The sequence below is a fragment of the Parambassis ranga genome, chromosome 5 (assembly GCF_900634625.1).
Source record: "Parambassis ranga chromosome 5, fParRan2.1, whole genome shotgun sequence".
Taxonomy (NCBI): Eukaryota; Metazoa; Chordata; class Actinopteri; family Ambassidae; genus Parambassis; species Parambassis ranga.
Window position 1 is genome coordinate 11,475,955 of NC_041026.1, and position 14,872 is coordinate 11,490,826.

Sequence of the window (14,872 nt, forward strand, 5' to 3'; positions counted from 1 at the left end):
AAAATAAAAGTTTCTGTACAAACAGAAGAAGACGTTCATAACATTTCAAAGAATTCAGTCCTCTAATCTTTGACCAATGTGGTCTTTAAAGTTCAGTCTGGTTGTAACTTCTGTTGGTAGGTGTCTACCACGGCCTCCAGAGGGCGCTGTTGACAGGACTCTTGTCTTTGGTAATGCTGGGTTGAACTGTGGAGCTCAGAGGAGAGCAGTCAGCCTCTCTCAGTTTCTTATCAGAGGAAGACTGCAGCTCATTGACATGGGTCGGCAGGTTTCTCTGCTGCTGCAGCTGTGTCAGAAGGCAAACTGTCATCTCCAGGATGTCTGCTTTCTCCATCTTGGAGTCTGGCTGCTGTTTGAGGAACTCTGGACCCAGGAGAGACTTGAGCTGCTCAATGCTGCTGTTGATTCGCTCTCTGCATAACTTCTCCACCTGAGGCTTTCTGAGCTGCAGGAAGAAGAACAAAGTCATTAATAAACTTGTTCAGGAACAGTGTGAGCATCAACTAATACAAGCTGTGATGAATGATGTTTAAATCTCCATGAATCTTCAATTTACCTTGTGGGTCAGAGTCAGGTGCTCCTGAGAACTGGTCATTGCTGCAGTGATTGTAGGTGCCATGTCTGGATCTCTGTGCTGTAGAGGTCTCTGTAGAGAGAATCTGATCTGTGCTGGCTTCATCCCTCCTATTTATACTCACACATCTCCATATGAATGTGTGGGTCTTGGTCTGGTTGATGTTTCTCACAGTCTCAGCCAATCAGAGAGCAGGTTGTAACATAAAGGAGATCTGGTCTGCCACATGCCCAGTGGTCATATTAGTGGGTGACAATGGTTAGGTCTCAGGGGAACAGCTGGAGGAGCTCTGTTTGAATCTGGGAAAGTGGTGACCCTGTAGAGAGCTGATCTGCTGCTTGATGCTGGATCAATGACTTTGACTGAGCAGACAATCAATAACTGATCACATCTGTAATCAAAGTCTTTACATTAAAGCAAAAGCAGCATATTGTGAGGAAAACGTGTCTAAAGAAATAAAAACTTGAATTGAAAATTTTTAATGAATATGTGGGCAGATTGAATCTTAAATCATAAGATGAAACATCACACACTTGGTTGAGTTGTGTCTTTCAATTTATTGTATTCTTACTTGTTGTTTTACATGAAACATCACATCTTGAGGGAGCCGAGGCTGCAATCAGTGTTCTATGTTTTATTAGAATGTGTTTTAATGTTTAAAGTGCTGAAAGTTTTCCTGCTGTCCAGCTGTAGCAGGTGTGTCCTCTGTCTTGTGGTTGGTGTGAGTAGAAAGTTGCTCTCAGTTTCCCACACTCAGTCTTTGAATGATGTGGTCAGTCACTACAAAAGGAGCTTTTGTGATGGTCATGTGCTCTAACAGAGACAGAGCCTGACGTCACCAACCATCTGGAGGGAAACAACGTGATTGGCTGATTCAAAGCATTGATAACTTCTAAAAATACAGTCATGATGAAATCATGTGTCAACAATTACACCAAAATTATCTTTATGTTAAATCTTTCATTTTCAGAGAAGTGAACATGAGATGAACATAAAAGCTTTTTTCATGAGATGGTTCAAATTTCATGTCTCAACATATCGGTGAGGAGAAGGCAGCTGTTTCATGAAGTGTGCCAAATCCCTCTGGACAATAGTCGGGTGCTGGTGTGGTTAAGAATGCAAATCAACTTGAACTGTGACTCCTCTTCAGAGCTTTCCCACACTTATTCCATTATCAAATGTTTGGCATGTGCTATAAGACAGTGACACACTGTGTGACCATTGCTGTTGTTTATATATATCCAGTTTTTTGGTTTTCACCAATAATTTTGCCCCAATATTTTGTGTAGAAATGCATAAAAATGTATCAGTATATAGGTTTGCAGAACTAACCAGCATACTTTTGAAATTCTCGAAGACTTACTTGACACAGATAAACAGTTTTCTTTTTGTGCCATCATCTTCCCCCTCAGTCCCTGTGTCTTTAGGTCAGAGGTCTGCATGTATTGTCCCTCTGAAGCTCTGAGAGTGAGTTTCCTCTGGTGTCCCACAATCTGTCCTTTGACAGAAGGATCAATACACGTGTGTCTCATTATGCATCACATTAGCTGCAGTGATTGGCCTCAGTTTTAGCTTAAAGTCTTCACATTCCAACACAGCACACTGACATTCCACTCAAATTATGATGGAGCAATTTTGTACTCACAGTCAGATACAGAGATGATCACTGACCACTGCTTTAAAAAGAATGTTAAGAGCTGCCTGTATTAGAATTTAAATCAACAACTACACTTAGAGAATCATGTTTCAGACGTGAGGCATGGAGTGTGTAACAATGTCCTCTGGTGTCTGAGTTTTGTTTCCTTTTTGTTTTTAAAAGTCTTTAGTTTCTTACTTCCTGCTTGATACTCACCTTTCCTCTTGTTATAGTTTTCCTGACTTCCTCTGCCCTCTTGTGTCCCCACTTGTTGTTGATCACCCGCCTTGCCTTAGTGTGCTTCACTTGTGTGTCATTCCCTCAATGTGTATTTAGTGTGTTTTTCTATATATTTAAATAGAATATTTTTTTAATTTTTCTTTGTTTAGTTCAGTTATGGATACACAGTATGTATCTCTGCTAAACCTGTCAACAACCCTTTCACAGTTTTCTGTGAGGTCACATAGAAAGATGTATGACATGAGAAGACATGGTTTTCAGTTTGAATTGTTTGTTTATTCAACAACACACAATGAGCCACATAAAGTATGAAAGCTCCACCAAGAGGTGATGATACATCACAACAACAGCTTGCAGATTTCTACAAGACACACTGTACTCAGACAGAGTAAAGGAACAGCTGTCTTTATAAAAGACCAATGCTTTACAGTACTTCAGGACACAGTATTCACTGCACAGTTTTTCCAATGTTCACACAGTGAACGTAAGAGAACTCTGGAAAGACTGACCTTAAAACAGATCACATCATTCTTAAATACCAGTAAATACTCAACAGGGACAAATTACATGGTCACATTAAAACTGTGACAGCGTGACATAAAGAAAGCTTTTACAGTAACAGGATAAAAAATATTGATCTTAAAACAGATCAGGGTTCAATCATCACATAAAGTGAGGTCATTTTTAATAATGTCTTGAAACAAAGATTCAAAATTTGAATTAACTGACCATTATCAATCAAAATGTGACAAATGTCACCACATTGTGAAGACATGCAAATCTTTTAGAAATAAAAGAGAAACTTTGGATCTTACAACAGATCAGTTTTGAGTAATCATAGGAGATTAAAATGAGATAAAGTCCATTATTTGTCCTCAAAAAGGACATTTACATTTCTGATCACAAAGATCAGTAACAATCATTAAACATGCGATCAAAGCATTATCAATACATGAATTTCAGAGAGAAATGATAATAATTGCTGATGCAATTAGATTACTTTCATGCAACATGCATGACAAGATGTTTTCTTTCTTAACATGAAAGATATTGTTGCTGCCATTTCCCCAGGAAATGTCTTCAAAATAAAAGCTTCTGTACAAACAGAAGAACACGTTTATAACATTTCAAAGAATTCAGTCCTCTAGTCTTTGACCAATGTGGTCTTTTAAATTTAGTCTGGTTGTAACTCCAGTCTGTAGGTGTCTACCACGGCCTCCAGAGGGCGCTGTTGACAGGACTCTTGTCTTTGGTGATGCAGGTCTGGATTGTTGAGCTCAGAGGAGAGCAGTCAGCCTCTCTCAGGTTCTTGTCAGAGGAAGACTGCAGCTTGTTGATGTGGTTCAGCAGGCTTGTCTGGGACTGTGTCTTTAAATCCTTCTTGGACAAGTAGTGCATCACTTCTTGAACACATCTGGAGTAGCCCTGATTGACAGCGGCAGAGTCCACAGCTTGATGCTGCTGCTGCTTCTTCAGTTGTCTCATGAAGCAAACTGTCATCTCCAGGATGTCTGCTTTCTCCATCTTGGAGTCTGGCTGCTGTTTGAGGAACTCTGGACCCAGGAGAGACTTGAGCTGCTCAATGCTGCTGTTGATTCGCTCTCTGCGTAACTTCTCCACCAGAGGCTTTCTGAGCTGCAGGAAGAAGAACAAAGTCATTAATAAACTTGTTCAGGAACAGTGTGAGCATCAACTAATACAAGCTGTGATGAATGATGTTTAAATCTCCATGAATCTTCAATTTACCTTGTGGGTCAGAGTCAGGTGCTCCTGAGAACTGGTCATTGCTGCAGTGACTGTAGGTGCCATGTCTGGATCTCTGTGCTGTAGAGGTCTCTGTAGAGAGAATCTGATCTGTGCTGGCTTCATCCCTCCTATTTATACTCACACATCTCCATATGAATGTGTGGGTCTTGGTCTGGTTGATGTTTCCCACAGTCTCAGCCAATCAGAGAGCAGGTTGTAACATAAAGGAGATCTGGTCTGCCACATGCCCAGTGGTCATATCAGTGGGTGACAATGGTTAGGTCTCAGGGGAACAGCTGGAGGAGCTCTGTTTGAATCTGGGAAAGTGGTGACCCTGTAGATAGAGCTGATCTGCTGCTTGATGCTGGATCAATGACTTTGACTGAGCAGACAATCAATAACTGATCACATCTGTAATCAAAGTCTGTACATTAAAGCAAAAGCATCATATTGTGAGTAAAATGTGTCTAAAGAAATAAAAACTTGAATTGAAAATTTTTAATGAATATGTGGGCAGATTGAATCTTAAATCATAAGATGAAACATCACACACTTGGTTGAGTTGTGTCCTTCAATTTATTGTATTCTTACTTGTTGTTTTACATGAAACATCACATCTTGAGGGAGCCGAGGCTGCAATCAGTGTTCTATGTTTTATTACAATGTGTTTTAATGTTTAAAGTCCTGAAAGTTTTCCGTCTGTCCAGCTGTAGCAGGTGTGTCCTCTGTCTTGTGGTTGGTGTGAGTAGAAAGTTGCTCTCAGTTTCCCACACTCAGTCTTTGAATGATGTGGTCAGTCACTACAAAAGGAGCTTTTGTGATGGTCGTGTGCTCTAACAGAGACAGAGCCTGACGTCACCAACCATCTGGAGGGAAACAACGTGATTGGCTGACTCAAAGGATTGATAACTTCTAAAATATCTTTATGTTAAATCTTTCATTTTCAGAGAAGTGAACATGAGATGAACATAAAAGCTTTTTTCATGAGATGGTTCAAATTTCATGTCTCAACATGTCGGTGAGGAGAAGGCAGCTGTTTCATGAAGTGTGCCAAATCCCTCTGGACCATAGTCGGGTGCTGGTGTGGTTAAGAATGCAAATCAACTTGAACTGTGACTCCTCTTCAGAGCTTTCCCACACTTATTCCATTATCAAATGTTTGGCATGTGCTATAAGACAGTGACACACTTTGGGACCAATGCTGTTGTTTATTTATATCCATTTTTTTGGTTTTCACCAATAATTTTCCCCCAATATCTTCTATAGTAATGTATAAAATGTATTAGCAAAAGTGTTGCAGAGCTGAACATCATACTTTTTGAAAATTACTAAGATTTGACTTGACACAGATTCTTTAAGTACCATCGTCTTCCCCATCAGTCCCTGTCTCTTTGGGTCAGAGGTCTGCATCTATTTTCCCTCTGACGCTCTGAGAGTGTTTCTTCTGGTGTCCCACAATCTGTCCTTTGACAGAAGGATCAATACACGTGTGTCTCATTATGCATCACATTAGCTGCAGTGATTGGCCTCAGTTTTAGCTTAAAGTCTTCACATTCCAACACAGCACACTGACATTCCACTCAAATTATGATGGAGCAATTTTGTACTCACAGTCAGATACAGAGATGATCACTGACCACTGCTTTAAAAAGAATGTTAAGAGCTGCCTGTATTAGAATTTAAATCAACAACTACACTTAGAGAATCATGTTTCAGACGTGAGGCATGGAGTGTGTAACAATGTCCTCTGGTGTCTGAGTTTTGTTTCCTTTTTGTTTTTACAAGTCTTTAGTTTCTTACTTCCTGCTTGATACTCACCTTTCCTCTTGTTATAGTTTTTCTGACTTCCTCTGCCCTCTTGTGTCCCCACTTGTTGTTGATCACCTGCCTTGCCTTAGTGTGCTTCACTTGTGTGTCATTCCCTCAATGTGTATTTAGTGTGTTTTTCTATATATTTAAATATAATATTTTTTTAAATTTGTCTTTGTTTAGTTCAGTTTTGGATACACAGTATGTATCTCTGCTAAACCTGTCAACAACCATTTCACAGTTTTCTGTGAGGTCACATAGAAAGATGTATGACATGAGAAGACATGGTTTTCAGTTTGAATTGTTTGTTTATTCAACAACACACAATGAGCCACATAAAGTATGAAAGCTCCACCAAGAGGTGATGATACATCACAACAACAGCTTGCAGCTTTCTACAAGACACACTGTACTCAGACAGAGTAAAGGAACAGCTGTCTTTATAAAAGACCAATGCTTTACAGTACTTCAGGACACAGTATTCACTGCACAGTTTTTCCAATGTTCACACAGTGAACGTAAGAAAACTCTGGAAAGACTGACCTTAAAACAGATCACATCATTCTTAATAACCAGAAAATACTCAACAGGGACAAATTACATGGTCACATTAAAACTGTGACAGTGTGACAAAGACAAACCTTTTACAGTAACAGGATAAAAAATATTGATCTTAAAACAGATCAGGGTTCAATCATCACATAAAGTGAGGTCATTTTTAACAATGTCTTGAAAAAAAGATTCAAAATTTGAATTAACTGACCATTATCAATCAAAATGTGACAAATGTCACCACATTGTGAAGACATGCAAACCTTTTAGAAATAAAAGAGAAACTTTGGATCTTGCAACAGATCAGTTTTGAGTAATCATAAGAGATTAAAATGAGATAAAGTCCATTATTTGTCCTCAAAAAGGACATTTACATTTCTGATCACAAAGCTCAGTAACAATCATTAAACATGCGATCAAAGCATTGTCAGTACATGAATTTCAGAGAGAAATGATAATAATTGCTGATGCAATCAGATTAGTTTCATGCAACATGCATGACAAGATGTTTTCTTTCTTAACATGAAAGATATTGTTGCTGCCATTTCCTCAGGAAATGTCTTCAAAATAAAAGCTTCTGTACAAACAGAAGAACACGTTCATAACATTTCAAAGAATTCAGTCTAATCTTTGACCAATGTGGTCTTTTAAATTCAGTCTGGTTGTAACTCCAGTCTGTAGGTGTCTACCACGGCCTCCAGAAGGCGCTGTTGACAGGACTCTTGTCTTTGGTGATGCTGGTCTGGATTGTGGAGCTCAGAGGAGAGCAGTCAGCCTCTCTTAGGATCTTATCAGAGGAAGACTGCAGCTTGTTGATGTGGTTCAGCAGGCTTGTCTGGGACTGTGTCTTTAAATCCTTCTTGGACAAGAAGAGCATCACTTCTTGAACACATCTGGAGTAGCCCTGATTGACAGCGGCAGAGTTCACAGCTTGATGCTGCTGCTGCTTCTTCAGTTGTCTGAGGAAGCAAACTGTCAACTCCAGGATGTCTGCTTTCTCCATCTTGGAGTCTGGCTGCTGTTTGAGGAACTCTGGACCCAGGAGAGACTTGAGCTGCTCAATGCTGCTGTTGATTCGCTCTCTGCGTAACTTCTCCACCAGAGGCTTTCTGAGCTGCAGGAAGAAGAACAAAGTCATTAATAAACTTGTTCAGGAACAGTGTGAGCATCAACTAATATAAGCTGTGATGAATGATGTTTAAATCTCCATGAATCTTCAATTTACCTTGTGGGTCAGAGTCAGGTGCTCCTGAGAACTGGTCATTGCTGCAGTGACTGTAGGTGCCATGTCTGGATCTCTGTGCTGTAGAGGTCTCTGTAGAGAGAATCTGATCTGTGCTGGCTTCATCCCTCCTATTTATACTCACACATCTCCATATGAATGTGTGGGTCTTGGTCTGGTTGATGTTTCCCACAGTCTCAGCCAATCAGAGAGCAGGTTGTAACATAAAGGAGATCTGGTCTGCCACATGCCCAGTGGTCATATCAGTGGGTGACAATGGTTAGGTCTCAGGGGAACAGCTGGAGGAGCTCTGTTTGAATCTGGGAAAGTGGTGACCCTGTAGATAGAGCTGATCTGCTGCTTGATGCTGGATCAATGACTTTGACTGAGCAGACAATCAATAACTGACCACATCTGTAATCAAAGTCTGTACATTAAAGCAAAAGCATCATACTGTGATTAAAATGTGTCTAAAAAAAATAAAAATTGAATTGAAAATTTTTAATGAATATGTGGGCAGATTGAATCTTAAATCATAAGATGAAACATCACACACTTGGTTGAGTTGTGTCCTTCAATTTATTGTATTCTTACTTGTTTTACATGAAACATCACATCTTGAGGGAGCCGAGGCTGCAATCAGTGTTCTATGTTTTATTACAATGTGTTTTAATGTTTAAAGTCCTGAAAGTTTTCCTTCTGTCCAGCTGTAGCAGGTGTGTCCTCTGTCTTGTGGTTGGTGTGAGTAGAAAGTTGCTCTCAGTTTCCCACACTCAGTCTTTGAATGATGTGGTCAGTCACTACAAAAGGAGCTTTTGTGATGGTCGTGTGCTCTAACAGAGACAGAGCCTGACGTCACCAACCATCTGGAGGGAAACAACGTGATTGGCTGAATCAAAGCATTGATAACTTCTAAAAATACAGTCTTGATGAAATCATGTGTCAACAATTACACCAAAATTATCTTTATGTTAAATCTTTCATTTGCAGAAAATTGAACATGAGATCAACATAAAAGCTTTTTTCATGAGATAGTTCAAATTTCATGTCTCAACATGTCGGTGAGGAGAAGGCAGCTGTTTCATGAAGTGTGCCAAATCCCTCTGGACAATAGTCGGGTGCTGGTGTGGTTAAGAATGCAAATCAACTTGAACTGTGACTCCTCTTCAGAGCTTTCCCACACTTATTCCATTATCAAATGTTTGGAATGTGCTATAAGACAGTGACACACTGTGTGACCATTGCTGTTGTTTATTTATATCCAGTTGTTTGGTTTTCACCAATAATTTTCCCCCAATATCTTCTATAGTAATGTATAAAAATGTATTAGCATACAGTGTTGCAGAGCTGAACATCATACTTTTTGAAAATTACTAAGATTTGACTTGACACAGATTCTTTAAGTACCATCATCTTCCCCCTCAGTCCCTGTGTCTTTAGGTCAGAGGTCTGCATGTATTGTCCCTCTGAAGCTCTGAGAGTGAGTTTCCTCTGGTGTCCCACAATCTGTCCTTTGACAGAAGGATCAATACACGTGTGTCTCATTATGCATCACATTAGCTGCAGTGATTGGCCTCAGTTTTAGCTTAAAGTCTTCACATTCCAACACAGCACACTGACATTCCACTCAAATTATGACGGAGCAATTTTGTACTCACAGTCAGATACAGAGATGATCACTGACCACTGCTTTAAAAAGAATGTTAAGAGCTGCCTGTATTAGAATTTAAATCAACAACTACACTTAGAGAATCATGTTTCAGACATGAGGCATGGAGTGTGTAACAATGTCCTCTGGTGTCTGAGTTTTGTTTCCTTTTTGTTTTTAAAAGTCTTCAGTTTCTTACTTCCTTCTTGATACTCACCTTTCCTCTTGTTATAGTTTTCCTGACTTCCTCTGCCCTCTTGTGTCCCCACTTGTTGTTGATCACCTGCCTTGTCTTAGTGTGCTTCACTTGTGTGTCATTCCCTCAATGTGTATTTAGTGTGTTTTTCTATATATTTAAATAGAATATTTTTTTTCATTTTTCTTTCTTTAGTTCAGTTATGGATGTACAGTATGTATCTCTGCTAAACCTGTCAACAACCCTTTCACAGTTTTCTGTGAGGTCACATAGAAAGATGTATGACATGAGAAGACATGGTTTTCAGTTTGAATTGTTTGTTTATTCAACAACACACAATGAGCCACATAAAGTATGAAAGCTCCACCAAGAGGTGATGATACATCACAACAACAGCTTGCAGCTTTCTACAAGACACACTGTACTCAGACAGAGTAAAGGAACAGCTGTCTTTATAAAAGACCAATGCTTTACAGTACTTCAGGACACAGTATTCACTGCCCAGTTTTTCCAATGTTCACACAGTGAACGTAAGAGAACTCTGGAAAGACTGACCTTAAAACAGATCACATCATTCTTAATAACCAGAAAATACTCAACAGGGACAAATTACATGGTCACATTAAAACTGTGACAGCGTGACATAAAGAAAGCTTTTACAGTAACAGGATAAACATATTGATCTTAAAACAGATCAGGGTTCAATCATCACATAAAGTGAGGTCATTTTTAACAATGTCTTGAAAAAAAGATTCAAAATTTGAATTAACTGACCATTATCAATCAAAATGTGACAAATGTCACCACATTGTGAAGACATGCAAACCTTTTAGAAATAAAAGAGAAACTTTGGATCTTACAACAGATCAGTTTTGAGTAATCATAAGAGATTAAAATGAGATAAAGTCCATTATTTGTCCTCAAAAAGGACATTTACATTTCTGATCACAAAGATCAATAACAATCACTAAACATGCGATCAAAGCATTATCAGTACATGAATTTCAGAGAGAAATGATAATAATTGCTGATGCAATCAGATTAGTTTCATGCAACATGCATGACAAGATGTTTTCTTTCTTAACATGAAAGATATTGTTGCTGCCATTTCCTCAGGAAATGTCTTCAAAATAAAAGCTTCTGTACAAACAGAAGAACACGTTCATAACATTTCAAAGAATTCAGTCGCCGAATCTTTGACCAATGTGGTCTTTTAAATTGAGTCTCGCTGTAACTCCAGTCTGTAGGTGTCTACCACGGCCTCCAGAGTGCGCTGTTGACAGGACTCTTGTCTTTGGTGATGCTGGTCTGGATTGTGGAGCTCAGAGGAGAGCAGTCAGCCTCTCTTAGGTTCTTATGAGAGGAAGCCTGCAGCTTGTTGATGTGGTTCAGCAGGCTTCTCTCGGACTGTGTCTTTAAATCCTTCTTGGACAAGAAGAGCATCACTTCTTGAACATATCTGGAGTAGCCCTGATTGACAGTGGCAGAGTCCACAGCTTGATGCTGCTGCTGCTTCTTCAGTTGTCTGAGGAAGCAAACTGTCATCTCCAGGATGTCTGCTTTCTCCATCTTGGAGTCTGGCTGCTGTTTGCGGAACTCTGGACCCAGGAGAGACTTGAGCTGCTCAATGCTGCTGTTGATTCGCTCTCTGCGTAACTTCTCCACCTGAGGCTTTCTGAGCTGCAGGAAGAAGAACAAAGTCATTAATAAACTTGTTCAGGAACAGTGTGAGCATCAACTAATACGAGCTGTGATGAATGATGTTTAAATCTCCATGAATCTTCAATTTACCTTGTGGGTCAGAGTCAGGTGCTCCTGAGAACTGGTCATTGCTGCAGTGATTGTAGGTGCCATGTGTGGATCTCTGTGCTGTAGAGGTCTCTGTAGAGAGAATCTGATCTGTGCTGGCTTCATCCCTCCTATTTATACTCACACATCTCCATATGAATGTGTGGGTCTTGGTCTGGTTGATGTTTCCCACAGTCTCAGCCAATCAGAGAGCAGGTTGTAACATAAAGGAGATCTGGTCTGCCACATGCCCAGTGGTCATATTAGTGGGTGACAATGGTTAGGTATCAGGGGAACAGCTGGAGGAGCTCTGTTTGAATCTGGGAAAGTGGTGACCCTGTAGATAGAGCTGATCTGCTGCTTGATGCTGGATCAATGACTTTGACTGAGCAGACCATCAATAACTGATCACATCTGTAATCAAAGTCTGTGCATTAAAGCAAAAGTATCACATTGTGAGTAAAATATGTCTAAAAGAATAAAAACTTGAATTGAAAATGTATGTGGGCAGATTGAATCTTAAATCATAAGATGAAACATCACACACTTGGCTGAGTTGTTGCCTTCACTTTATTGTATTCTTACTTGTTATTTTACATGAATCAATTAATTAATTAAGAAACCTTTATTAGTCCCACAATGGGGAAATTGCTTAAGGCAGCCCAGCAAAGAGCGCCATACACCAGTGAGTACACTGGAGGCTATGCGGGTAAAGTGCCTTGCCCAAGGACACACAACTGTGACTAGGGAGGAGCTGGGATTGAACCACCATCACATCTTGAGGGAGCCGAGGCTGCAATCAGTGTTCTATGCTTTATTACAATGTGTTTTAATGCTTAAAGTCCTGAAAGTTTTCCGTCTGTCCAGCTGTAGCAGGTGTGTCCTCTGTCTTGTGGTTGGTGTGAGTAGAAAGTTGCTCTCAGTTTCCCACACTCAGTCTTTGAATGATGTGGTCAGTCACTACAAAAGGAGCTTTTGTGATGGTCGTGTGCTCTAACAGAGACAGAGCCTGACATCACCAACCATCTGGAGGGAAACAACGTGATTGGCTGAATCAAAGCATTGATAACTTCTAAAAATACAGTCTTGATGAAATCATGTGTCAACAATTACACCAAAATTATCTTTATGTTAAATCTTTCATTTGCAGAAAATTGAACATGAGATCAACATAAAACCTTTTTTCATGAGATGGTTCAAATTTCATGTCTCAACATGTCGGTGAGGAGAAGGCAGCTGTTTCATGAAGTGTGCCAAATCCCTCTGGACAATAGTCGGGTGCTGGTGTGGTTAAGAATGCAAATCAACTTGAAGTGTGACTCCTCTTCAGAGCTTTCCCACACTTATTCCATTGTCATATGTTTGGCATGTGCTATAAGACAGTGACACACTTTGGGACCACTGCTGTTGTTTAGTTATATCCAGTTTTTTGGTTTTCACCAATAATTTTCCCCCAATATCTTCTATAGTAATGTATAAAAATGTATAAGCTTACAGTGTTGCAGAACTGATCACCATACTTTTGAGAATCTCTAAGACTTACTTGACACAGTTTTCTTTAAGTACCATCATCTTCCACCACTGTCCCTGTCTCTTTGAGTCAGAGGTCTGCATCTATTGTCCCTCTGAGGCTCTGAGAGTGAGTTTCCTCTGTTGTCCCACAATCTGTCCTTTGGAGGATCAATACATGTGTGTCTCATTATGCATCACATTAGCTGCAGTGATTTGCCTCAGCTTCATCTTAAAGTCTTCACATTCCAACACCCAAACTTCTGACTGCACCAAAATTATGACAGTCTACTCACAATCAGATGCAGGGATTATTGACCACTGGCTTTACAACAATGAGAAGAAATATATTAGAATTAAATGAACAAGTACACTTTGGCTGACACGTGCCAAATCCCTTTGGTGAATGGTCGGCTGCTGGTGGAGCCAATGAGGCTAATCAGTCTTAGCTCTTTTCAAAAGACCTTTATTATACTCCATTAACTAAAAAAATTTAAGGCAATGTTTGTTCCATATACGTTTTGCACCTCATTATGTTTTAATATCATTGTATAAAATTGATGTTTGGTGTAATGGAGACACGTCAGAAATATTTAACCTTAAACAATGTAATTAATGTATAACCTACAGTGTAACATTAGGTTACGTCTGATATTTAGTGATATTCTGACCTGTCTAACGTTCTTTTTTTAAAACAATAGCAGAAATTTGATTTATTATATAAAACATGTAATTGGTTTTAAGTTTTCTAAACTGCAGGCTTAGCAAATAACATGTATAAGATTGATAGAAATTGAATTATGAGGAAAAAAAAAATCAACATATGATGTGAGACGTGAGGAAGTTTCCACTTTAACCTTCAGGCTCTCTGTTAATCTGCCTCTGTTCAGGGCAAAGGTCTGATCTATTGTCCCTCAGCCGCTCTGTGAGTGAGTTTCCTCTGGTTTCCCACACTCTGTCCTTTCACTGCAGGAACAATAGAAGTGTGCCTTGTTATGCATAATGTCTTATTATGCAGGGCATTTGATACAATGTCTGACCTCTTTAAATACTTAAATAGTTAATGTTTTTGTTTTGTATATAAAAACAGACACAGCTCCAGTGTGTTGCAATTGAATGATTTTTAGGCAGTTTGATGTTTCGATTAACAGTGTTCATATGAAATGACTTAAAAGATGATTTCCCTTCTTCAAATGTTCAAATAGAATAACTTCACAGTATGTCTCTCTGATAAACCTGTCAACAACCATTTCACAGTTTTATGTGAGGTCACATAGAAAGATGTATGACATGAGAAGACATGATTTTCAGTTTGAATTGTTTGTTTATTCAACAACACACAATGAGCCACATAAAGTATGAAAGCTCCACCAAGAGGTGATGATACATCACAACAACAGCTTGCAGCTTTCTACAAGACACACTGTACTCAGACAGAGTAAAGGAACAGCTGTCTTTATAAAAGACCAATGCTTTACAGTACTTCAGGACACAGTATTCACTGCCCAGTTTTTCCAATGTTCACACAGTGAACGTAAGAAAACTCTGGAAAGACTGACCTTAAAACAGATCACATCATTCTTAATAACCAGAAAATACTCAACAGGGACAAATTACATGGTCACATTAAAACTGTGACAGCGTGACATAAAGAAAGCTTTTACAGTAAAAGGATAAACATATTGTTCTTAAAACAGATCAGGGTTCAATCATCACATAAAGTGAGGTCATTTTTAACAATGTCTTGAAACAAAGATTCAAAATTTGAATTAACTGACCATTATCAATCAAAATGTGACAAATGTCACCACATTGTGAAGACATGCAAACCTTTTAGAAATAAAAGAGAAACTTTGGATCTTACAACAGATCAGTTTTGAGTAATCATAAGAGATTAAAATGAGATAAAGTCCATTATTTGTCCTCAAAAAGGACATTTACATTTCTGATCA

The 14,872-nt window shown here is 39.1% G+C and overlaps 4 protein-coding genes across 4 annotated transcripts; all 4 read right to left on the bottom strand.

Annotated features, from left to right (window-relative positions):
• Window positions 1-124: 124 nt before the first annotated feature.
• On the bottom strand, window positions 125-619 carry LOC114436300 (transcription factor HES-5-like). Its single transcript, XM_028406493.1, has 2 exons — window positions 557-619; window positions 125-445 (listed from the first exon to the last, which is right to left on the bottom strand). The coding sequence occupies exons 1-2, from the start codon at window positions 617-619 to the stop codon at window positions 125-127; spliced, it is 384 nt and encodes a 127-aa protein (XP_028262294.1).
• Window positions 620-3,656: 3,037 nt separating this feature from the next.
• On the bottom strand, window positions 3,657-4,282 carry LOC114436474 (transcription factor HES-5-like). The gene is made up of 2 exons (XM_028406749.1): window positions 4,197-4,282; window positions 3,657-4,085 (listed from the first exon to the last, which is right to left on the bottom strand). The coding sequence occupies exons 1-2, from the start codon at window positions 4,257-4,259 to the stop codon at window positions 3,657-3,659; spliced, it is 492 nt and encodes a 163-aa protein (XP_028262550.1). The 5' UTR covers window positions 4,260-4,282.
• Window positions 4,283-7,242: 2,960 nt separating this feature from the next.
• On the bottom strand, window positions 7,243-7,868 carry LOC114436486 (transcription factor HES-5-like). Its single transcript, XM_028406763.1, has 2 exons — window positions 7,783-7,868; window positions 7,243-7,671 (listed from the first exon to the last, which is right to left on the bottom strand). Exons 1-2 carry the CDS (start codon window positions 7,843-7,845, stop codon window positions 7,243-7,245), a joined length of 492 nt encoding a protein of 163 aa, XP_028262564.1. The 5' UTR covers window positions 7,846-7,868.
• A 3,006-nt stretch (window positions 7,869-10,874) lies between these two features.
• On the bottom strand, window positions 10,875-11,477 carry LOC114436479 (transcription factor HES-5-like). The gene is made up of 2 exons (XM_028406754.1): window positions 11,415-11,477; window positions 10,875-11,303 (listed from the first exon to the last, which is right to left on the bottom strand). Exons 1-2 carry the CDS (start codon window positions 11,475-11,477, stop codon window positions 10,875-10,877), a joined length of 492 nt encoding a protein of 163 aa, XP_028262555.1.
• Window positions 11,478-14,872: the final 3,395 nt, after the last annotated feature.